The following is a 26,329-nucleotide window of genomic DNA, read 5'->3' as shown; positions in this document are numbered from 1 at the left end:
AAAATACATGTATACTCAACATAACAATGAATACAAAACATACAAAATTACAACACATTGTAACAAAAAAACAACAACAATTACTTAATACAATCTCGGAACAAAACTTACTGTATTGATGCTGAGTGCGGTGTTGTGATTTTTTTTTTTAATTTGTTTTGCTAAAAAACATAAATAACCGTAACGCTTTTCGAAAATATATACAAAGAAATATGATATATCAAATTGGTATTCAAAATGGGATACTTGCATGTGAAATGTGGAATTCGTAACTAATCCTTGTATTAGTCATGTATCACCGTGTCGTCCTATTGATGTTTTATGATAATTACCAGATCAGCGAAACAAAATTAAAACAGATGGAGCTCTCTTCCTGGCATCTTGAGGAGAACAAGTCAATGCTTTGTAGTGCAGTTGCGGAGTTAAATTTTTCAACCGTCAGGTGCACACTTAGTGAAATAATATATGCGATTTTTTTGTACTTATAACAAAAAAGTAAAGCTAAATTTTCAGAAACAATGAATTGTGCACGCCTATGTGCTGTACATTGTTATCTAAGCTTGTACTTTCCTCCATTTTAAGAATTAAAAGGCCTACTAGTTTATATGTTTTTATCTTCAGCATCAATGCTCATAACTGTACATATAGATTAAGTTTGCATATCACAGTATATTATGTTAAAAATTTATTGTTTGTTTGTTTGTTTTTTGTGAGTGATCCATGTTTTACAAGCTCCCTGGTAAAAGCTCCGCTTTTCAGTGGATTACCCTCTCCATATTGTAATAGGGCCTGCAATGTATTTGCTTTTCGCCACCATTACGAAGTGTGCGTTATTTTCTCATTCTATATAATACTCCGTACAAGTATTTGTGTTTTACTTTACGACCAATTCTTCTTTCATATTATTAAGGAATATGAATTGATAAAAATATGTAACATTTTGTATTATGCAGTTGTTTTACTGAAATAAAGTATAATTGAGTTGAAAAAGCATGAGTGGTTGAATAGTGTTAGACCTATTTATCACTTCTTGATCAGCATGTGCTTCTTAATTCATTTTTTTAATTGAAGTTCAACGATTTTAAGTTGGTTTTCATTCAAAACTATGCCATGCAGTACATCCTCATAAACTAGAGCATGTGCTACAAATATGTCTTAAATCCATAAAGTGGGCAGTTCCATTTTCTCTATAAACATAATATGATATGTGCATTCCTATCGAGTGCCTCTCGGGGAACTGTAAATTCGTATAATTCATGCCCGTTCTGAGAACACGCATGGATAGTGCACTCACAGCACGTATTATACTCATATCTACGTCTTAAGTGTTTAAATGGGCAATCGATGCGGATTACACACTCGACTTTTAAATGACAATGATGATAATAATTATAATAAAGTTAATGAGAGCAAGAGATAATCAAACAAGGGGATGAAGATATTGGGATTGAATTTTTATGCCTCCGCCACAAAGTGGTGCCGGAGGCATTATGTTTTCGGGTTGTCCGTCCGTCCGTCCGTCCGTCCGTCCTTCCGTCCGTCCGTCCTTCCGTCCGTCCGTAATGAATTTTGTGGACAGTGTAACTAAAAAACCTTTTGAGGTATCCTAATGAAACTTGGAATGTATGTGTATTAGGGGGTGAAGTTGCGCCTATCAACTTTTGGGTGCACATGCTTAAGGTCAAAGGTCAAAAGGTCAAGGTCAAATACGTAAAATTTCACTATTTCCACCATATCTATGCAATGCCTGAAGATATTTTCTTGAAACTTAGTGTATACATGTATTACCCAATTAAGATTCTCTGGTTAAAGTTTGGGGTCATGAGGTCAAAGGTCAAAAGGTCGAGTGAACATATTAAAACTTCACTTTTTTTCTCCGTACCTTGGAAATTGTCCAAGGTATCTTCATGGAACATAGTACTATAGACCGTATACATGTACTGACTGGCAGTGATTATCTAGAGAATTTAGGGTTCATGTGGTCAAAGGTCAGGGAACAAAGGTCAAGGGCAACACTTCAAAATTTTACTATTTCCCTCATATTTATGCAGTGTCAGCAGGATTATTTTTTTGTTACACTTGGTGTATGCATGTATAACCTAATAGAGATTCTCTGGAAACTTTCTGTTTTTTTTCTTCTTCTTTTTTTGTTTGCCTCAAAGGTCAAAAGGTCAAAGATCAAGGGAAAGTGCTGAACTAACTTTTTCCTCCATATCTCTGAAGTGGCTCAAGTTATCTTGAAACTTACTACATATTTGTGCATGTTCTGCCTGACAGTGATTATCCTATGAATTTTAGGGTCAAAGGCCAGATGAAAATGGTAACAAGGTACTTTTCAATACAGAAGTTGCACTTTTTCTCCATATTACCTTGAAAATTTCTCAATGCATAAACTTATGAATGGATCAAAGTCAAGTTAAAGTCCTTTAATCCCCAAATACATGCTCTCCTATTCATCCAATTAAACCTAGGTCAAGGAAGGTGAACATTCAACACATTTGTGACAAACTTGTCATTTTGATATTTTGCCAATTTTGTAAAAATGTAGTCACACATTGTCCACACGTACTATAGACCTATTAGGAGAATCATGCATTATGGCGGAGGCATACCAGTCGCCTTAGCGACATTTCTAGTCTTCATTCTGTCTCCGTCTGATGTACAAAAGAAATTTGTTTATGATCTACATTTTTAACAAACCATGTCGGAAGAAAGAAACCAGCGGTAATCAAACGTGTCACCTTTTTCTTATGGGGCATTATTTCATCTGTACATAGGGACGCTAATGGAAAAAAAAAATCATAACCAGACAGACAGATATATTTCTAAGTCATGCACAACAGATGAGATATAAATAATTACATGCATCTATACACTTTATTATCGGAGTGGTTGCATAACAGCAAAACCAGTTGGTTTGAGTGCGAAGAGGTGTTGGGGAGATGGAATAAACATAGGTAGTTGTCGGAGAAATGTGAATGGGAAGTAAAATGTGATGGCCATGCAAGAGAATGCGATGGTGTGTGATACTGAATACTGACTGATATAGAGGGATGGTATAGTATTGGTGGAGATGAGGATTGGGCTGTTAACTTCTTCTTTTTTTGCAAGATACAAAGGAACCACTTATGAAATAGTACAGAGCATGCAATTCAAAGAGGGATTTATTTGATAAAATCGGCCTTGGAATGACTAAGACATCCAAAAACAAAGTAAAATAAAGCGATCGTAAGTAAAAAGGTGGGTCCTACCTGTTATTAGAATTGCTCTGTTTTGGATATTTCAGCCATTTCAAAAACAATTTTCATGAAATAAACTTTCAGTTCCTCTGGGAATTACATGCTCTTTTACATTTGATAACAGATTTCCCATTATCTCAACAAAAAAATGTTAGAAGCTTGAAGTTAGGTCTCAACCAAAACTATACGATCCCTTTAAAATGTGCAAGGTGGATATTCACAGGTCCTCTGCATTCATATCCATATTATATATTCTGTAGTGACAATAAGAACCGATTTTGTTATCAAATGAAGATAATTTTGGAACATTTCACAGGTATGATTTAGTCGAGGCCTTTTCTTCATATGAAGAGTTTGTTCGCAAAAAACCGATTTTTGTAAGATTTTGAAGTACGGTCTCTGTCATAAAGTGCAAAATAATGCATTTTAAATGATGTACTGGTCACTACATAAAGGTAAATTTTTATGGTCAAAAGGAGCAAAATTTTTCTTATCATTCTCTTCATTTTCTTGACCTTTAATCGCAAATGTGCATATCCATTTGGCAAACATGGACTTATCGGTTTTTGCGAACAAACTCTTCATATTTACAAAATGGAAGGTTGGGCCTTCACAGTAAGTCCAAAAGTCATGAATGGATTTAGATGAATTTTTTTCAGAAAGAAAAGTCAATAATGACTAAAGAAACAAATGATAAAATATCAGTAGATATCCATATAACCGTCGGGATCCAGCAATTTGTTCAATTTTTGGAAAGATTCTTTATCGCAGGTGTTGGAGCTAATCGTGAACGCTAGATGGCGCGCTTGGGTTTGCAATACTCGGAGCTATTGCGCTGTTGGTGGTTGGTCAGAAAGGATGGCCGCGAAGACAGTCAACACCTCGTCGGCAGTGATCAGGGTATGTTTTGATGGTCAGTGAATCTAATCAATCGCATAATATGATATGAATGAATTACAATGATATACTAGTAGGGTGGTAACCATAACGTATGGGTGAAAATGAGCTGCTTAGTGGAGGTCTTTTCCGGTTGGCATGAATACAATCTTGTTAAACATTTTGGTCACCTATAGGTTGCATCTTCTTCTTCCGTTTATTCTGCATCCTTCAGTCCTGAAGATTACTGTAAAAAAAAATCGTTACTTCCTACATACATCATCTTCAGTTCCTACCATCGATCCTTTTCCAGACAATTTTGTTTGTGCAAGTAGACTGCCGCTACCATGGTGCAGGCTTACATCACAAACCTTCCGTTACTTTATCTATTGCAGCCTTTTCAGCCCTCTTTGCTTGCATTACTTTCGTATGATCTTGTGTGTGTGGTTTTTTTTTCCCAACTGCATAAACTGAATTTATTTGTTGATAGATCCTTTCTGCCGAAGAAATATTTAACCCAATTAATGTGAACTGGAAAATAAGATACTGCATCTAGGCTCAATATATTGTACCTTAACAGGTGTTTGAATAAAAAAAAACGAAAAAAAAACCCGATTAGTTATGCTAGTGAAATAGTCCATATCTATAACCTACTAAAAGCAGTCAGTTAGTGAAACAAACTTCAAAAAAAATCCGAAATAAACATAAAATGATTGTATACGTCACAATCGAGTATGTACACAATAAGTGTACAGTCATGCATACGATCATTTTAGAAATAAATGGTAGACCTTATGACGCTCGGTAATATAAACAAAATAAATTATAGTCACCTGTTTTGCGAAAGAGCGCAAAATGTGAATGTGATGCTATAGGTGACACATCGTGAAACGCGACAGTCGTCGTAAATAACTTTCTCGTGAAATTTGATCTGCACGGTTTTACAGCCAGTGTGAGACTTCTAAACCAGCCATTCTGTTCGGCGTCTCATTCAATCTTATTAAAGTTAACTTTAAAATGGTTTGGAATCGAGCTTTGAAATACGACAAATCGCCCATCCTAAATGAAACTTCTGATACCATTCTGCTCAGCGTAACACCACTCTTTCCTCACTTGAAATAAAATAAAAATCAAGCAGGACCTATACAGTGCAAATGCAAGTTGACTTCTGTTGATTTATGATATACGTACATTAACATCCGTCGCGAAGCGATATCTAAATACATTCCATATGTTTTATAACATTTCCCTAAAATACATATTTCCTTCAGATTACTAGGATACACAAAAAACAAACAATAATAGACAAATAAACCTTTCAAACCAACATTCCGAACTGCCCATCATTTGTAAAGTAGGACTGCTATAAGGCCTAGGCCCTGGATGTGTTTAACAAACGGCACTGGAACGCACCTCCCCCTACATCGAGATTTAACTTCCATGTTTCCCTGCAATAATGCCGGAGTGGAAGTCACACTAGGAACATAAAAATTTCATATCCCTCCACAGGCCCACTTTTTGTGACCTCTTAATTCCTCCGCCTGCTTTTCTATTCACTGTGACATGAACATGTAAGGCAGTTCCTAAAGTGCTTGTTTACAAACAGAAACAAAAAGATTAGTTCTGCTTTTCCTGAAATCGTTTTCTTCTTGTACAATGTATTTTTTTTCTTTTATTCAGCTTATGCGAGCTTCATAATGCATGTGTCTGATAACAGAAACAAAAAGTAATCTAGACATAATCACGCAAACATCAGACACACGCACTTGCAAGCTTGCATAAGGCTGCGTTCACATAGAAGTATACTATTCGGGTATTCGGGCTCGTTTTTCGAGGGCACGCGAATAGCTTGAATCGAACGATAGGATTTCCTCACACCGGTTCACATATAAGAGGGCACTATTCGAAAGTACCGAATAGCTGCGAATGGTATTGCAAAGTGGGAATCGAGCTTGTTCGATTTTCTTGCAGCGTATTCCGTCTCTCGTTTATGAAATAATGACAATTTTGGTCTGGATTTGCCCTTTAGCAAAAATAAGCATGTAGACTGACATTCTGATGCAGTTTAGAAATTGTTAATAAGATTTGCTGGGATGTAGGAGGAAGAAATCCTCACTGCATGGATGGTGAGTTGACGGTGCGGGTGATGGTGTACTCGGTGCCCGAATAGCGAATACCGAATAGCGAATACGAATACCGAATACTTCTGTGTGAACGCAGCCTAAGGAGAAGAAAAGGGAAAAAATACACCGTTCAAGAAGAAAAATATTTCAGGAAAAGCAGAACCAAGACAAAAAGAAGAAGACGAATGAGAAAAGAGTGAGCACGCCGAGGAGTAGCAGGAGAAATCTCACATCAGATTACAAGATGGGGGCAAAAGGGGGTTGTGAGTGGCGGCGGGGTGCGTCAATGAGTGGTCCCTGGGACGCTTCTGTAGCCCCGCCCACTTCACTCACACTGTACGCCAACAAGGTCTGAAGCTCAACAAGGGAGGTACCTGTGCACTGCACCTCAACAGCGTAGAGTTGTACTAAGGAGGTACAAGGCGAGTCTCCTTGGCTGGTTGTACGCTCTTTGATTGTACCTGTGTACTACTAGGCGAAGCTCACCTTATGCCCCCCCCCCCCCCCCCCCCCGCCCCCCCTTCCCAACAACAAGCTGCCATCGCCGTCGCTCCAAATGGTTCTCCAGGCAAAGGCAAAATATGGACTTCAGACTTGACCCTGAACCAAACTGCCAGCCCCATCGCTATAAAGCCCCGAAAGGCTCGTATGTGCATTAGCTGGCAGAGGTTTATAGGGTCGTCTCATATTGATAGCTTCTTAGCTCCTTCATGAATGAAGACCGCCAGCTAAACTGAGCGTGCATAATCCTATGTAGAGGGTCGTCAGGTCATAGTACGTCGTTTAACCTTCCCGCTATGTTTCGCGCAAAGTCTCTCGTAAAATTAGCGGTGGGGGCAAAACAAATTAGCACGAGCAGCCTTCGAATGCAGGAACAGGCATCTAAAGTCATGACGTCTTTCGCCAAACGTGGAGAAGTCGCCGTTGTGACTCTAAACAACCCACCACTAAACGTCCTGAGGTATAGTATCTCGATATCGGTGTCCAATGTCACTTTCAGTGTGATAAGATTATTGAGTTATCAACGTAAGAGTGCGTTTCATTGTTTTTTTTTTGTCTGAACCCGACCGATCTTTGCAGAGGCGGGTGTCGAGCTGTACGAACAAGTGGTATACTGGTGGTAGTGGAGTTAACTGGGCGCTTTAATTTTTCGCTGCCGTATAGTTCACGCAGTTAGCCCCTGCCCTGTTGTAGGGTACGTAGCTCTCGGCATGTATTACAACGCATGATGAGAGTCTATAGATATTCAACATTGAATAAGTAGTTTAATTCCAGCCACATACAGAGCTACCAAGTCTCACGCATTCTGCATGAGACTCAAGCATTTAGGGTCTGTCTCACGATCTCACGCATGGCACCCATTTTTCTCACGCATCTGGTGAAGTCTGCAATTTGGGCCAAAAATAAGGAGCATAGCTCAAAGGATTATAGTTGCAATTGAAGGTATATATTTCCCTTTTGCCTTTCAAAATTAGTAATAAATAGTCACTTAAGTATGCACCAGATCGCATCATTAAAGGACAAGTTCACCTTCATAAACATAAGGATTGAGAGAATGTAGCAATATTAGTAGAACACATCATTGAAAGTTTGAGGAAAATCAGACAATCCGTTCAAAAGTTATGAATTTTTGAAGTTTTTGTGCAGTACCTGCTGGATGATAAGACTACTGCAGTGTATGAATAACTTAGATGTCACATGCGTACAACAATATGAGGAAAATATAAAGAGAATTTCACAAAATTCCATCTTTTGAAAAAAGTACACATTCCCCTGACTCGTTACCGATAAATGTTATGGGTAATATTATTCCCCCTGCCTTTAGAAAGAGGCAAGTCAATTGCTCTTTTATTATGCGAAAAAAGTGAAAATATGTTGAATTTTCTTTTATATTTTCTTTATACTGTTGTATGCATATGACTCACAAGCTGTAGTAGTCTCCTCATCCAGCAGTTCCAACACAAAAATTTTAAAAATTCATAACTTTTGCATCGATTGTCCAATTTTCCTCAAACTTTCACTGATGTGTTCTACTAATATTGTTGCATTTTCTCAATCCTTATGTTTATGAAGGTGAACTTGTCCTTTAAGAGCTAATAATTTAAAAAAGCTCCCTACCACGGGAGGGGGACACCCTCCTCGTTCGCATGCGCATGCGCGCGAGCGCCGAGACGCCGAGTCATAAAAATCTCACTCATAAAAGTTTTTTGAACTTGGCATCTCTGCACATATGTCACAGCATTGAAATTAATCAACCGATTGGCAATCTAAATCACACAAGTTGAGGGGTATAAAGTTTGTGGGTTAGTACTTGCAGTGCAATGCCAATGGAATTATGTTCTTTCTCAAGGTCGAGCAGACAACATGCAACACGTACTATGTTCAAAGTCCTTCAAGATGCCACTCATGTCGATCATCTTGTATTGTGTGTACCATAGGTATAGAATAGGCCTATCAATATATAGCAGGGATGCCAAGTTCAAAAAAAAATTATGAGTGAGATTTTCATGACTCGGCATCTCGGCGCGCGAATGTGCACGCGAGCGAGGGTGTGGGAGAGGTTTTTCCCCCCTGTGGCCTCCCATGGTAAGGAGCTTTTTCAATTTTTAGCTCTTAATGGTGCGATCAGGTGCATACTGAAGTGACTATTTTTACTTATTTTGAAAGACAAGAGGGAAATATACCTTAAATTCAATTGCAACTATCACTTTAATCTTTTGAGCTATGCTCATTATTATAGGCCCAAGTTGCAGACTTCGCCCGATGCGTGAGAAAAATGGGTGTCGTGCGTGAGATCTGAGATGGGCGGCCCCTTAATGCTTGAGTCTCACGCAGAATGCGTGAGACTTGGTAGCTCTGATATAGTGCATATGTTATTACTAATAAACCTGATCTGTCTGTACTCTTCAGTTGTATCAGATCAAAGGTAATTATTTGTTCATTATCCAGAATAGATTTCTAATCAGAGCTAGCTGCTAGCTGTGGACTTCTTTTCACTTCAGATTTGTCACAATTAATGGACCTAATTTTGAAGGAATGATCTAGTCTGATAAGCTGTAGAGATACAAGTGTATGTAGAGATTAAGTAGATGTACCTGTAACTTTGGTAGTACAAAGATATTCTGTTGTATTAATGTTTAGTCCTCCTGCTCAATCTTCTCTAGCTCTTATGCTATCTTCTTTCTCCTATATTGTCCCAGTGTCTACTCCCATGATTTCTTTCCCATCTCTTTCTCTTCTCATAAGCAGAGCTTGTTATCAGGGAGGTGGAAGAGATGTTTTGATATACAGTGTCAGTTTTTAATTCAAACCATGTTACAGGTACAGTCTGTAATATGTTTTGGTTTGTTTCCAATTTTTGTGGGCCTAAGTATAATACTTGTTGTGCTTTTAATTAATTCACCCGTCTCATTTTTGTTCTTATTACTATTTTGTATTACCTTTTTTTGTTGCTGAAGTATGTGTTTTGACTATCTTTTATGTCAAGACAATATATTAAAAGTCATTATATTGTAATAATTGTAATTTGGTTATGTTTGTGTTTTGTGAAAACAAAATGAAAATTAGTTCAAATCAATTAAATCAAATCAAGTGTAGTATAACTGCACCATAACACATTACTCCTGTAAAGTCCTGCACATAATGTTACCTATACTATAGTCACTTACAGTAGAAATATGAAATTGTATATTTTATCATTTTCTTAAAATGTCTTGTGTGTGTAAACTATGCCCATTGTCTACCTTCTGTTAAAGATTTACAAGTTTGTATTAATATTGATAGGAGTTCAAAATTTTACGGAAATAAACTTTTGAAACACATTGTTTAGTCCATGTCTTGTTGAAAGAAAGTGCATACTTGCATTTTAAAAATTGTGCAGTGAATTACATGTACCAGAACTTTATCACAAATGCATAATATTGTAAAAAATCAATAATGCACTGTCCATTCAGAATGAATTGTAAAGTCATCATTTTGTTCTTCCATTTTTCATTAGCACTAGCATGTTGCAACTTGAATTTACACCACTTTTACATCGCACATTTCACCCCTTCATTTATATAGTGCACTGATGACTTTGACTTCAAATGCATTGCAATATACATGTTCATTGATTATAGGCTATGGTAGACATTTAGTTTCAAAAGTATAATATGGGAGACAAAACCCCTGTGATCATGTCACATAACTTTCACAGAATCAGAGATACTTGAAGAAATCATGAGTAATATATGATTTTACTATCTTTCTTTTTTCAGTTTTTCCTTAAGGGCATCAATTGTACAGTCTATCAGGGTAAGTACTCTTCAAAATTCTTCTTTCTTTTTTCTCTTTTTTTTGTGCCAAGATCAATTCGTATTCAGATGTGAATATGACTCTAGTATGTGTCCAGAAAATTCCAACAATATTGTTGAAGTGAATGGAGAACGGGGAATGGGGAAGATTTGCAAATTACGGAAAGGATTGTGTGCACTTGTAACTCACTAGCTGGTGGTCAGGGAGGTATTCAGCATCTTCGCATCAGAATTTTCTGTTAGTCAATTTGGTTAAAGCCTCAAGTTCCAAGCTAACTTGGCTAAAGTTCAAGGACATATGCTTTATATACTTGCACAGTGTACACCTAAGCTGTAACCCTTGTGTATTACTCACTGTATAAGTGATCTCTTATACACTTTTGTTACACATTGTAAACGCAATGGAGACGAAATTTCGTTGTAAGCAACTTTTATTTTATATGCTATCAACAGTATGTGCACATGTGTGTGCAATGATATAAAAAGGAAGCAATTGTATAAGTCAAATCAAATTAACAAAAATATATGCTTGCCATTATGCAATGTCCAATTTGAGCATATTCCTGTAGAAAAACAAGGAATAATCAGATTCTCTGACACAATTTTCTGACTTTCGCTCGACTGCAGGAAGCTGAAAACGATGCATCCATCAAGAGCATCGTCTTGTGCGGGGCGGGGGGTCGAGCGTTCTGCGCCGGCGCGGACATCACAGAATTCGGCAACCCAGATCTGGTCCTTAAAGGTAAACACTCGGTAGTTATCTCATATTTGCATTCTTCTCTAGAGGAATTCACTTATGTTGTCAAGTCATCAATCACCAGTGCGTGTATAGTCAAAAGGACCCATTGTTACTCTCGTTATGACTGGAGTGGAGGCTCATTGTTCAGAGCAGTGTGGATCAAGTAAAAGGTCACTATGAGCAATGGAAAGCTTCATAGAAGTGTGGAGGATCATAAAATGAGTTAGCAGTCTATTAAAAGTTCTAGTTACCTCTTGCTGTGCTTGCTTCTTTAATGATACAAAATTGGTGGCATGCTCTCTGTGCTGGAAGAGGGCCAAAAAGATGAATGAGGAAAGTCCAAGCACACACATGGGTCATACCAGCCAACATTTGCATTGATTATGACACAGTTCTTCATGAGGTGAAGTAGCCCATCTAAGCATTACAATGTTACAGTTCTGTCTGTTTCTATAGTGTATTCCCTTTTTTTATCTGTACTGCCTATATGGGGAATACGCTGCCTCTCCATTTACATTAACTTTCCCACAAATTTTCAACTTGTTCAAGAGTTGCCAAGATGGCATAATAGCTGCATGAACATTGTCCAGAAAATTGATTTTGATAACAGGATGATAGTGTGTAGGAAAGTGGAAAAATATGATAGTGCTGTTAAAATGTGTTTTTTTTCCCTAGTCTTCTCCCCCCCCAAAAAAAATAATAAAATAAAATAGACAACATAACACAAAAGACACTACATCAATGCAATAAAGCTGTAATGCAAGATAATGTTTTCATTTGCCACCTTAGAGCCAAATCTGATTGACGTCACCAAAATTGTAGAGGCGTGCAGCAAACCGGTGGTGGCAGTCCTTCACGGAACCAGCCTTGGTGGAGGGGTGGAGCTAGCCCTCGGCTGCCACTACAGGCTGCTGGACAAGGCAGGAAAGTAAGTACTATGGCGACGCCGTAATGACCACTTACACGTGTGTATATCATACTTGTAAAATGGGGGGGGGGGGGTGCCGGGTGAGTGTAATTCTTGTGTTCTTGAATGCCAGTCAGAATAAATTCACACTGCACACAGACGCCCAAATTCATGAAGGTGGTACAATTGAAACCATGGTTTAAACCATGCATGGACAATTTTTTATGGAGCACCAAGTGTCGCATGGCCTATTTCTTTACAAAATCAGACATTTTATTGACGAAATGACTGATTTCGAAATGGACCATGTGACACTTGGCACTCCATACAAATCGACCATAGTTTAAACCATGGTTTCAATTGTACCACCTTCGTGAATTTGGGCCAGAGTGAGTACCAATGGCATACTATGATCCATAGTTATATGAAAAAATGTATATACATACATGTATATATAAAACATTATATTATGGTCTACATGAATACTGATCTGTGATTGGTCACAATGCAATCATGTGACTAATGCAGCAATATTATTGTAAAATTTGACTTGCTACAAATGGAGATAGAATGAAGTGTGTAGTCATGTAGACCGTTAACCTGTTGAGGTCGAGTCCCGAGTATACTCGGGCAGAGGTCTATGGGAAATGTGTGTAATAGCAGAATCTGTCTGTCATCAACATTATTATATACTAGTATTGCCTTTTCTATGGTTGAAATGATACACACATGACAGTCCCTGAAAATGATTATTTGCAGCACACAAGATATAATGTGTTGGGGGAAATGTAACTCTCGCAGGGGTGTCAAAGGTAATACCTGTAGAAGTATATATCTGTCATGATAAACCATGCGGCTGAGTGCAGTATTATTGGTTGGTGTGTGCTTGTGCCCTGACTGACAGAATGGGCCTACCAGAGGTCCATCTGGGCATCCTGCCTGCAGCGACAGGGACCCAGAAGCTGCCCAGGGTGATGTCCATCCAGAATGCTATCGAGATGATCACCTCTGGACGTCATCTGTCCAGCGGAGAGGCCCTGGACAAAGGACTGGTGGACAAGGTCAGTGTTGTGGGACTTGCCACATATTTGCTGTCATTATAAGATACTGTACTGTATACACTGAATATTTTGTGAGGTCTTTATTTTCACTAATTTCGTGAGTCAGGTGCTATTTGCAAATTTAAAGACATGAAAATGTTGACTCTGGTCCTGATGTGAATGTGAAATGCAAGTATACACTCTCTATGTTCAGAACTGTGCTCCACAATCGCGAAGTTAACCACTCTCGAAATCGTCGGGAAGTCCCGATTCATGAAAATTTAGACTTGCTAAATATATCATTCTCAGCCAATGATTTCATGTCGGGATCAGAGTTAATATTGTGTCATGTTGTTAAATTAAGGAATAACACCGACTCATGAAATTCACAAACAAAAAAAGCCTTTTGAAACATAAAGCATATGCAGTACGTAGCTTCATTAATTATGTACATGTGGCAGTACTTGTGTAGAAGTCTTCATTCATTGTTTTCATATAGTTTCTCAACTGCCATGTCTACATGAAAGAAATGTTTTCTTTTGGACTCTGCAGGATTTATCAAGAGCTTAGACCCTTTCCTCTGAAGAATTTATGCCATGAGACTCACTGCTCACCTATTATATTTCAAGTGATATGATAACTGATCAATATTACCTTGATGCCACAATAATACTGGCACCAGTCAATTCTAGCTCCTCATTGATTCATATGGGATGGCAAGCTTTGTGGAAGAAATCACTTATTCAGGACTCCATATTATATGGGATATAGCCACAGCTGTTGTGACCATTTATAAGACTGTGTAATCATCATCATTTATTGATATTGCAAAAGTATTTATTCATGGCCAAGCTTGTACAAGGTGTATCAGGAACTGGGTGATTTTACACCTCTTGAACTATTCCCAGTTAAATGGGGAAATAAAGAAAAAGGAAGTAATCCATTAGTCTTTTATTTCAATCAAATGAAGTGTTTGAAATGGATGATTTTGTAGCAGTCATGTGACCAAGATGGCTGTCATCAGAATACCTGTGAGATATCATGTCAGAAAACTGTAACATTCTAAATGGTATGGCTATCCTGACTATCTATTTGTCAGATTTTGCTGAATCTTATTTTTTTTTTGACAAGTCACAGTGCAATGATATGTTTTTCAAGCATAATTTTCCAAAATTTATTTCTTTGTAATTTTTAGACTAGAGAAATACAGTAGAATGCAACAGGGACAAAAATAGAATAGTTGTCAGTAGTGTTATAAGTATGAAATGTTTGATGTGTACTCAGTATTTCATTCACAGTGACTCTGTTGAAAAATATATGTCTGTTTGACCTCTGTAGGTCATTGAAGGTGACCTTGTAGAAGAGGGCGTGGCCTTTGCTCAGAGCATAGCCAATGAGCCGGTAGATGGGCGGAGAGTCAGCCAGATGCCTGTGAAGGTGGATGACTCCACCCCAATGGTCTTCCAAGGTTAGTCTCTTTCAGTTCACCCTCATTATCATATGTTTCAAATTACTTTCAATGTAGGGCGCCTTACTAAATAATACTGACTTTGTTTACATATACCAATAAATGACTAAACAAAAATTGCATAGAGGTAAAAGTGATCATGAGGCAGAAACTGAAATTGAAAACTCCAAACTGTCACTTTATGTACTGAGTGGATAAACCAGACATGCTTGACCAGGCTACTTCTATTTTGCTCTCACTAACTCCGTGGGGCTGTCAACCACCCATACCTAATATGATCAATAAAAGATGTTGGAATGCTCCTTCCCATAGACGAACGAACTTGAACTGCACATTTCCCTGCAATGTTTTTTTTTATCATATTGGTAGCACAGAAACATACAAGTTATGCTCAGAGTAGGTGAAGGTGCCTTCCAGAGCCTTTCGAGTAATCATTAATACTAGAGCAATAAATGACAGATGATGTTACTAGCAGGATCTTGGTTTAGAAGTTTTTTTTTGTGGATGTATCCAAGCAATCTGAAAAAAAAAAGTAGGAAAAATATTTTTAAAATGGCATGTATTTCAAGATTCATATGGCCAAAGTGATGTCGAGGGTAATATGAATTAACACTAGTCAACAATAGAACCTATATTTTGTATTCTGTAGGTTCTTTAAGGTGAAAGTACTTTTGGCCTATTGGATAAACCATGCTCTTTTCCTCTGTCCCCTCCCTCTTCTTTTTCAGCTGCCTACCAGAAGGTTGCAGCCAGGGCCAGGGGTCAGTATTCCCCCCTCGTCTGCATCAAGGCCATCGAGGCGGCCACCAAGGCACCCTCCTTTGAGGAGGGCCTCAAGATGTGAGTTCTGTCAAAAGCAGTAACGAGGACTCTCTGATGAGAGTTGTTGTTGGGTATAGAGCAGAAGGAATTCTGTTATTACCACACCGAAATAAAACGTAGTACTCTTCATCAGCTGTATAGACTGTCAGTAGGTGCATTCGAGCGCTCTCTTATTTCGGAAAAGCATACTGTGCTGTACTGTACCTACACTAGATATGCGCTCAAACTTTCCAAAAGTGTATGATTCCGTACCGTGCCACATGGAGTGCTCAAACACAAAATGGTTCAAGGGCATACCTTACCTTACGAGGTGTTGAACATGAGAAGAATGTACCAGTATGTAGCCAGGTACACTACCCTGTTGCTACAAAATGAGTGAACCCCTGAAATAGTTTATGAGGTGTGTTGTCTCCACAGAGCGCTTGCGTGTTGCCAATCTTGCATAGTATGGTAGGATATGGCACAGTTTACTTTTTCTAGCTCTCAAACATTTCCTTAGTTGTTATTGATGGGTATGTATTGGTATGGTTTTTACTTTCTGTTCTTCACATACATAGGGAGAGAGAGTATGCCAAATTCCTGTCGTTGTCCACCCAAGCTCCGGCCCTTCAGTATGCGTTCTTTGCAGAGAGAGCTGTCTCAAAGGTTGGTACAAAGTTACATTACCAATGTGACCTTCATGCTTCCATACAATAGCTGCGTTTCCACTCGGGCGTTATCTTCTTTTGCATCATTCATGATTAGAAATTTATCTTTTTTTTTCTGCCAAGGTACACACAGGGCAACATTTCCAGACTGCACGTGCACAAACATGGACTGGAATATGACCCAGGGGCAACAGAACATGCAGACTTTGCAATTTGCACTATGGCACTATTAAAGAAGATTGAATTGTGCTTATAGTGTGTCATTCACACAAGTGACACAGGACAAATTATTGTGAGAAGTTTGAAAAAAGAAAATCTATCTGGATCACTTTTCACATCGCAATGCATAAAGCAAGAGTTCAAATTTTTTGCGTGGCCACACACGATTGATTATTTTTGTGTTGCACTTTTAAAAAAATGTATTTTCAAAAACTGTTACTTTTGGCTGTTTTCAAATGGAACTAAATAGTTGTTTCTCCACTGATTGGAAATGTTTTCCTTTTTCCTTTTACTTCTTTCTTGTTTATGGTTATCTAGAGTGCCAATGTCACCATGCACAAAGAGTGTACATGATACCACAATCTGTTCATGTACCATGTCAGTGGTATTTTGGGGTGATGTCTCTCAGGGAGGTACAGGAAATTGAGGAAAAGTGTGTGTATGTGGACACATTGTTTATCAAAGGTCTGTCATTGTGCAGACTGAGATAAGAGTACAACCATAAACATACTTTTACCACTTTTTCACATTTTAGTCGTCTGAAATTTAACAGAACTGGTTGTATGATGGTTCTTTGACGTGATTTAGGAAGAGCAGGAGCTGCCAGGATATCAATGGTTCATGCTAATTTAATCATGTATTTTCCTGACAATTCAGGATAGTGGGGGACCTTGTACTGCATGTAAATTTCATCACTGAACAAAGGCAACAAAAAAAAAGTTCACATATCTGATTCATGAAGTGAGACAAACATATAAAATATTGCAATTCCACACATGTCTTGAGATAACAATCAAATAACTAGGGTTGGCAAAAATATGGGCAATAGATATTCACTATTACTAATCCTGTTTTTACCTATCCTTAATTTTCCTCAATTTCTTTGTTCCTTTCCACCACCCCCCCCCCCCCCCCAAATAGTGGAGTGTCCCAGATGGCTCAGCCAGTTACAAGACAGCCAGGGGGCAAGACGTGAAATCTGCAGCCGTGATTGGTGCAGGCACCATGGGTGTGGGCATCACCATGTCTCTCATCACCAGTGGGATCCCAACTTACCTCACCGAACAAAACCAAGAGGTGCCCAAGAAAAGAATTCTACCTTCTTTTTTTGTCTCCTTTGCTAGCTTTTTCTCTCTTCCGTTTCCTTGTCCTTACCTCTATATGTTTCTTGCTTTGTCCTCGCTTCATGTTTCTCTATTCTTCATCTCTTCATATCTATTTTTTTCTCTGTCTTTTCTCTTTTCATTATGTATTTCTCTCTTCTTGCCCTTGTCATATATTTCTTTAAATGATTATATTTCTCTCCCTGTCCTCTCTTTATATATATATATATATATATATATATATATATATATATACATATATATACATATATATATATATATATATATATATATATATATATATATATATACATATATATACATATATATATATATATATATATATATATATATATATATGTAAGTCTTTTTCTCTCTTTTGCCCTCTCAACATATATATTTCTCTAATTTTATTGGCTCTTCATATTTATATCTCTCTCATGTTGTGTTTTGTTTCCTTTTGATATTCATATGACATTGTAGAAAATGATATCGCACTGCGAAATACGAATTTGATTCATGCATTTGTTATTGACAATGCATTTGCAGCCTGGTCATGGAAAAATCTTCATCCAGCAGTACTTATAGTCCATGATTGAAATGTTGACAAAGATTAACAGAATTAGTTATCACAGTCAAAAAGTGTGAAAAAGAAGTGTGGTTAGTGACAACATGTGTGAGAACTTTTGCCTTCTCTCCAGTTCTTGGACAGGGGACTCAAGATGGTCAAAGGCTTTCTAGCTCACGGGGTCAAACAGGGACGCATGAGCCAGCAGAAAGCCGAGAAGATCTTCTCCCTGGTGCGTCCGACGCTGAGCTACGATGACCTGAATGACGTTGACGTGGCGATCGAGGCTGTCTTCGAGAACATGGCCCTGAAGAAGGAGATTTTTGGCAAGCTGGACAGAGTTTGCAAGCCCAGTGCCGTCCTGGCCAGTAACACATCGACACTGGACATCGATCAGGTAACCACAGGATCATTCAAGTTAAGGCTACATACTGTATGAGCTGTTATTTTTGCAAGGGTTTAATTTTTGTGAATTTCGCGAATCACAGTTGGATCGTGAATTTAACCACACACGAAAATGTCTCCTTACGCTAGGGTAATAGTGCATAATTTACGTTAGCGTCGGCGTCAGTTCACGAAAACATCTCGCAAAAATGTCTATGACCTCTTCATTCACAAAAATATCTGTTCACAAAAGTATCTGTATGCGAAAATAACAGCGTATACAGTAGAGTACCAAATTGTTGATGTCACAGTCCTTTGCTATAGCTTAGTGCTGGTTCCAAGCAAGATATTCTCTGTACAAGACTTCGGGCAGTCGGGTAGAAACAGGTATGAGCATGTTTAGCAACCATTGTATTCACAGATTTTTGGCCGACATCAAGTTGCTCAGAACTGGTTTTCTACTCAGTGTTCTGTCAGTATGTTGGGAGTTTGTGATTGGCCAGTTGACTTCAAAGTTTTTGTTGGTTTAATGCAAACAAAAGGAACCAAGCTGATTAAACATTTCAAATAGCAAATGTCAAACTTTCCCAACCAGACTTCCCAGATGTTTTTTCTTTTTCTTTCGTATTGATTTTTTTTTCAAGAGTGTATTACATTCAGACTTTTGAATTACTCTATGACTGTTGTAGCCATGACATTAGTCTCCAAATAAGCTAGTAGTTTGTGGTTAACATTTACTCACACTCCTTTCATTTCTTCCTCTCTCTTTTTTTCTTTCTTTTCCCCTTCTTCCTTATCTGTCTTGCTGTAATCTCTCCATCCCTTCTTTCATTCACTTTCTTCTATCTTCTCTCTTTCTCATTTCCTCTTTCTCTCATTCAATCAATCCTCAGATGGCCTCCGCTACCTCCAGGCCAGACAAGGTGGTCGGGATGCACTTCTTTTCTCCCGCTCACATCATGAGGCTGCTGGAGAATGTGAGGGGCAAGGCAACCTCCCCCGAAACCATGGCAACGGCTATGGATTTGGGCAAGCGTATGAAGAAGGTGTGTTTCTCTTACTACATATTATCTGTCAGTTTATCTTAAAGACAGGACAGAATTCATGTCATATACTTATAACCACCCTTTATGTACCTATGCATTTAGCAGGAAGTAGTTATATTTTTTTATATGTGTGTTTTTGTCTTTCTTATTACTTGGATGGAGAACAGAATTTTCTGAAATATTTTTCAGCTGGGATCCACAGATAGTACACTGTCAACACAATCAAATTGTGTTTTATGTCTTGAAACAGGTTCCATGACATTTGCTCCTGTGGCAATTGTGCCCATGAAATATTTGCACGCTATGCCAAATAGAACTTCTACCCACAAACATAACCCTAACCCAAATTGTAATCCTCACATCGAACTAAACCTAAAAGCCTATCACAACCCTATCCCAAAGTCCTTGGAGAAAATATCACTGTCAGAGCAATTGTCGCAGCAGCAAATGTTGTGTCAACGTTGAAACATTATCATATACAGCTGTAGGTGTTGATTGTGAGTTCTTACCATGCATACTCCATTTTGACCCATGTTTTTTACATTTCCAAGAATAATTTCAACTTGATGTTTGGTTGAATTATTTGTCTACTGTACTTTATTTCCTGTTATTTTGAAGAGCAACAGAGAAGTATTTCATAATGAACTTTCACGTGGTAAAACTAAAGTAATTCATTTGATGTGCATTTTAAGAATGGATGATTCATTAAAAATGCCCGTTATATGTATTCTGCTGTGGAGAATCTCATATGAATTTAATGTTGGAATATGAATGTCTTTATCAATTTCTGGTAGGAAATGTTGCCAAGAGTATGAACCTCACATAAGCAACTTTGTTTTAAAAGAATAGTAATTGCCAGTTGATTTCACTATATTATCATCTCATTTGCATATGCTATTAATTTGTGTTTTGTGAAAGTGTGAAAAGAAGTTTGAATTGGATTTGATTGTTTTCATTCTACCTCTGTAATTAGGTGGCCGTTCTCGTTGGGAACTGCCCTGCGTTTCTTGGCAACCGAATGCTGGCCCCATATTCCAGGGAGGTACGAAATTAATGGGTGTCATATCAACTTTTGCTGGGAATCAAGTACTGAGCAGTATTGGCATGCTGATTATTCTCTGAGCTTCAATGAAACAAAAGACATCAAATTTTGGTGCAGTATGTATTTTTTTTTTCTGCTGCTTGTTTGGGCATGCACATAGCTTTTCTAAACAGATATTTCAAGATTTCTGAGTGGAAATCTGCTTGTCATAAAGTGTGTGTGTTTGGTTTTGTTTTGTTTTGTATGTCTCGTACCTTTTATACCTCACATTACCAAGTGCCCTCATTATGTCTTTCTTACAGGCAGTGTTCCTGATTGAGGAGGGTGCTCTACCAAGTGAGGTAGACCGGGTCCTGGAGGACTTTGGTCTTGCCATGGGTCTCTTCCGCATGGGAGATTTGGCAGGTAAATAAGTCCAAACCAACCAATCAACCAACCAACAAAAACACTTGCTTCTGATGTGTGTAAATACAAGTTTAAATATCTTATGGAAGTCACCAGACAAAGAATGGCTTTATGAGAGTCTTGCTTTATTGCATATTACATAAAATGAGACTTGATATGAGATGGGTCAAGTAATACTGTGACAAGCAAAATGGCTTTATTATAATATGGGAATGCTGAATGACTACGTATGTGTTGTGGCAAGAAATATGAAATTGGTATTATCAGTGAAAATATCCATAGAACTTTTCAAGGATGATGAAGGCAAAGCCTTTGTGAATGTTATTTTCATCTTACATTTTTGGCTGACTTGATCATTTGATACACCTGAATTGACGCACCCCTCCTCGCCCTCAACCTCCCCCTCCCTCCACTGTTTGTAGGTCTTGATGTGGGCTACAAGAGTCGGAAGGAGTTTGGCCTGATTCAGAGAGAGGGGCAGACAAACCGGATCAGACAGGGGGAGCGCTACAGCCCCCTCGCCGACTGGCTGGTGGAAAAGGGTCGTCTGGGCCAGAAGACAGGTTGGTTTTCGGAGAGAAAGGGCAATCCATGATGGTAGGGAGACCTAGGGGAGCAAAGTGGCCTAGTCAGTGACATGTCCGCATCGCAATCAAACAGCTTGGATGCAAGTCCCAGTGTTAACCCGTTGAATACCAGTCTCGAGTACACCTGGGCAAGTGTCTATGGTAAATGCGTGTTGTAGCAAAATCAGCGTGGTCTCAACGGGTTCATATGTTGCATTATTGCATGTTTGGTAAATTATGGTACACAATACACAAAGGGGGATGACACAAGAAGGAGAAATATGGAGATCATTAAATTGGAGTTGAGGTGCATCATGTGTGTGAATGTGGCACCTAACCTGAGTTAAACCCTTTTAGCGCCCTCTGTAGTCTCTCTCCCCGGAAAAGTCATTGCTACGATAGGTAGCCACAAGACTACACTAATTTGGTTCAAGAGATTACCGAATGTATCCTATTTATATCAAATTTAAGTCAAAAACAGGAATTTAGTGAAGACTTGTGTACAGTTCCGTGGAAGACTTAGGATGTGATGACATCGCACCTCTACCGATTAACATACAGCATGAGAATATTCCGTAACTTTCTAATTTTATGAGCAATTCTGTTATTTGATCTTACTTTGTGAGAGCCTATGAGCATGATGTGGCATTGCACATTTTCATGTGCAGTTGTGGCAAACAACCATATCACAAAAGAGGTGGTTTGTTCACGCAAGTTTAAAGCCTAACAACCAGTCAACCCCAAAACATTTGCAGGCAAGGGCTATTACAACTATGGCAAACCAGGAGGTCGAAAGCCAGAGGTCGATCCTGAGGTCACGCAGATGATTCTTGATTTCTCAGAGAAAGCCGGAGTGACAAGGAGACATATTCCAGCTCAGGTGAGAGGCATCTCGGTATTGGAGACTTTTAAGTGTTTAATAGAAAGGTAAGATCCCATCATATTTTTCTGCTGAGGAGGAGGATGAAATTGATGATCATGAGAACATTGATGATAATGGTGACAACATAAACAACTTCAGCCACAAGTCATTATCAATTAATAAATTTTAGATTGTATTTTAAAGGGATAACATATGGGCATGTACACTGTAGCGTTGTTCTGAGATGTAGAATAAATAGATCTGAATTCAGACTGGTGAGATGGTAGTGCACCTTTAAGAGAATACTTTTCTGAATTCATTTACACCAGTGGTCGTTTGGTGCAGATAATATGCCTCTATTATTCATTTGTGAATGCCCTGAGCTTGTGTGTATTAGGGACATTATTCGTCTGAGCTGCAGTGATTTGATACTATAGGATCGAGTGAAAGCTCTATTCCAAGAGAGGTTGTTGTTTGGATGAATACAGTATATGAATGTGATGGGAATTTGAACAGCTCTTGCCTCATTCAGTTATAGAGTTTGTTTTATTTGTGGTAGGAAATCTTGGAGCGGTGCCTGTATGGTCTGATCAACGAGGGTTTCAAGTGCCTAGAAGAACAGATTGCCTCATCTGATCAGGACGTTGATATGGTGTGGTAAGTTCATAGTGGAGAAGAGCGAGGAAGAGGAAGAAGAAGAATCATATTCAACGTATTCACAGTCATATTTAATCATATTCATAATGGTGATAATAGTGAGGCAGTTTTGAAACCTTTGTATTGCTTTGGCAGTGAAAAATCTCCCAGTTTTGTTATGTGTTGTAGACTTGTCATGTGTCCTTGATTATATATTTGACTTAAAGAATGACAGAACACTCACATGATAGTACATGTATGTGAAAGAAACAAGAATGCATATGTGAAAGACATAAGAATATCCGGATATGGGAGTAGACCGTAGAGTGACTATATGTAGGCCCTATAATTTGGTACAAATAACTTCAATCATTGACATTTGCGTGTCAAAGCCTCTATCTGAGAGTGATGTTCCTGCTGAAGATAGGCCTGCACATGTTATTTGGAATGATTCCTATTTCTTGTAATTTGAAGAACAGAAGTATTTGCAAGGCTTGTACAATGGCAATATGCCAACACTACTATTCATTTGGGCATACACCATGTTTCATGGGGTTAAATATTGATCTGAGTGAAAGTTCCATAGAATGATTTGAATAAAAAATATAAAAAATATGTATTTCTTTGAAGTTTTTTGAGTAAACAGTCCCAGGAATTCATAAGAGATGAAATTACTTTCGATCCTGCGACCCTCTTTCCCAGGCTGTATGGATACGGCTGGCCCCGCCACACTGGGGGACCTATGTACTACGCCAAGAACATTGTCGGCTTACCCAAGGTGTACGAACGTGTCTGCTTCTATCATATGCAGCATCGTAAGTCGTCTTTTCTCATCTCACTCCCGGGGGCTGGGAGATCAGTTTTAGGGGACGTGCAGATTCTTTTTAAATAAGGGCCATTGTCAGCTGGTTTCAAGTTTGTGTAGAACTATCATGTGCAATTTGTTTGAACTCGAGTTATCGTCTTTATAGGAAGGTTGAAAAAGAATAAGGTATGCATACTGTAATTGCCGCAATTACTAAGAATTTTTAGTACAATATCACTTATCTTGAAAAAAAAAGATATGGAACATGTTAATTATTGACTTGTGCAAAAAAAAAAAAAAAAAAAATCTGTCCTCGAGTTGCTGATGCTGTTTGCTATTGCAGGATGCAGGTTTTTTGTGGTCTGTTTTTCTTTTGTTTGTTCAGGACTATATCTAAGACATGACTCTATGAATTATTAGAGAAAATGATATGAGAAGTGCTCCTACATCATGTATTGTGTGAATCAAGTAGAGCCTTACAGATAATCTATTATGAGCTGCATTTGCAGGTCAAACAATCTTCTTCTTCATATCGGCTTTGGTTTTTTTGTTTTTTGTTTTAATTTGACATTGATTTTCATTATTTTGTTACACTTCCTTTGGGGCACTGGGTTATGTTGACCACTCTTGGTATATCATGATTAATTATTGAGCCCTGCATTGTCTTAGAAATTAGTGTTACCTTTCAAAGTGTCTTTGAATGTGGAGAGTGTGCAGATAATAACACTCCAGTGATGACCAGTGCTCAGCACTGTTTGGGTGACAAACCCTCATTTCTAAAAAATTTCGAAACAGCTTGTGAGAGCAAAAAAAGAAAACATGGCAGCCAAAGTACTAAAACAAATGGGATCGCTTTGCCTTTGACATGCTGCAGTTGCTTCACATTTTGAGTAAAACAGTCAGGATTTTGACAGGACATCACTTCACTGATTATCTCACAATTAATCCCAAAAAGTGATTTTCACCAAAATTTGGGAAAAAATGTTTTGTCATGCCAGCAACATTATGATTTTTTTTTTCTCTATTTTTTTATCTTCCCTCCATCAGCTAACAGTCCTCACTGGAAACCGAGCCAGCTTCTGGAGAGCCATGCCATGGAGGCCATCCAGCAAAGTAGACTATAATGGTCTCCTAAATCCCAGACAAAGCCAGCAGACATTATTCCAACTGCAGATCTGCCAGACCTCCCTGTTTCTGCAAGAAGGTCACTGAGAAAGAGACTAAAAGACCCAAATGTTACATGCCACTTCTATTTACACTGTATCTATAACAAAGTCATTGGGGTCTGGCAGTGTTCTTTCATTACATCAAAATGTTGTTGAAACAGAACAATAGGATATACAAAGAGATATAGACAATAATTTGGGGACTTGGACTTTTACTTTGTTGTAACAAGAGTTTTGTTATAACTGTGTTCGTTTTAACAAGAGTGCATCGTATGTGGTCTTTACATCTTGACGAGAAATTATAATCTTCCCTGATTCAGTAATCACTATGTCTTCCCACTCAGAGTACTCTTTGGAACCTCACTAATATTTGATGTGGGGATATTGGCAGCCCTGCAACTGGATTGACAGCCCATGAAATGTTCCCTTGGTGTCTGAAAATGAATGCTGCAAAAATTTAAAGTTTTATTACCGTCTGCTATCGTTGAAAATGATGGCAACAAATTATTCTCAGACATTAAGGGATAGAAAGGTTGTAGGGACCAAATATTCATGAAGCAAGCATTGAAATGATCACAGTACTATTAGAATAGTGATGATGTGTAATCCATCTTATCCTTTAATCATTTTCAGTCTTGGATGCTTGTGTCAGCTTTCACCAGCCTGCTTGTGATTTTATTTGCTGTTGCACTTTTGTTGACTGCTTATAGCATGTCACATTCTCCTCTTTGCTAAAATATCCATAATCCCTGTCAAATTCAAGATGAATATAGAAAATCAAATTCTATGCTGAAGTAATAAACAATAGAAAGTCTTCGTATAAGCTGCTTCTTTAACCCGTTGAGGACAAGTCCCGAGTATACTCGGGCAGGTGTCTATGAGAAATGCGTCTTGTAGCAAAATCAAACCGTTCTCAACGGTTAAAGTTAAAGGAAGTAAGTAACCCTATATTTTATGACAAGTTTTAGTGGTACCCATTAATTCTGTATTATGACAATATGTTTGCTGTTTAAGATTAAAATTTTTCTGTATATGTATGCTTTCAAAAGAAAGTTCAGTGCAGCATCACTATTCAATGGCATGGAAAAACAAACAAATCTCCAGATTGGTGTGCATGATTGTGTAGGTAGCAGAGTATTATCATTCAACTAAATTACGCATAACAAATGTAATGTGTGAGCATGATTTTGAGAAAAGCTATTCGTTATGAATGTTAAATGCTGCCTTATTTATGTGCAATTTTGATTCATCCAGAAAATGAATATATTAGAACAATGAGAAAGATAGATGGACAATTTTTTGTCTCCTGCATGTTATGGTGAAGCTGTGATGATTTCATTGGAATATTTTATACTGTTTCAAGGGATGGAA

The 26,329-nt window shown here is 38.1% G+C and overlaps 1 protein-coding gene across 1 annotated transcript; it reads left to right on the top strand.

Moving 5' to 3' along the window:
- The first annotated feature begins 6,939 nt into the window (after window positions 1–6,939).
- Window positions 6,940–26,002, top strand: LOC139735927 (peroxisomal bifunctional enzyme-like). Its single transcript, XM_071646681.1, has 18 exons — window positions 6,940–7,199; window positions 10,498–10,534; window positions 11,161–11,275; window positions 12,062–12,200; window positions 13,084–13,240; window positions 14,558–14,687; window positions 15,416–15,527; window positions 16,067–16,154; window positions 17,297–17,452; window positions 18,180–18,443; window positions 19,324–19,476; window positions 20,450–20,518; window positions 20,821–20,923; window positions 21,346–21,486; window positions 22,245–22,369; window positions 22,911–23,008; window positions 23,690–23,802; window positions 24,840–26,002. Exons 1-18 carry the CDS (start codon window positions 7,036–7,038, stop codon window positions 24,914–24,916), a joined length of 2,241 nt encoding a protein of 746 aa, XP_071502782.1. The 5' UTR covers window positions 6,940–7,035; the 3' UTR covers window positions 24,917–26,002.
- Window positions 26,003–26,329: the final 327 nt, after the last annotated feature.

The sequence above is a fragment of the Diadema antillarum genome, unplaced genomic scaffold, assembly GCF_040938485.1.
Source record: "Diadema antillarum isolate AM-2024a unplaced genomic scaffold, OU_Dant_1.0 seq00000609_RagTag, whole genome shotgun sequence".
Lineage (NCBI taxonomy): Eukaryota > Metazoa > Echinodermata > Echinoidea > Diadematoida > Diadematidae > Diadema > Diadema antillarum.
The sequence above is the reverse complement of the archived record's forward strand: the minus strand, read 5'-3'. Positions and strand labels throughout refer to the sequence as shown.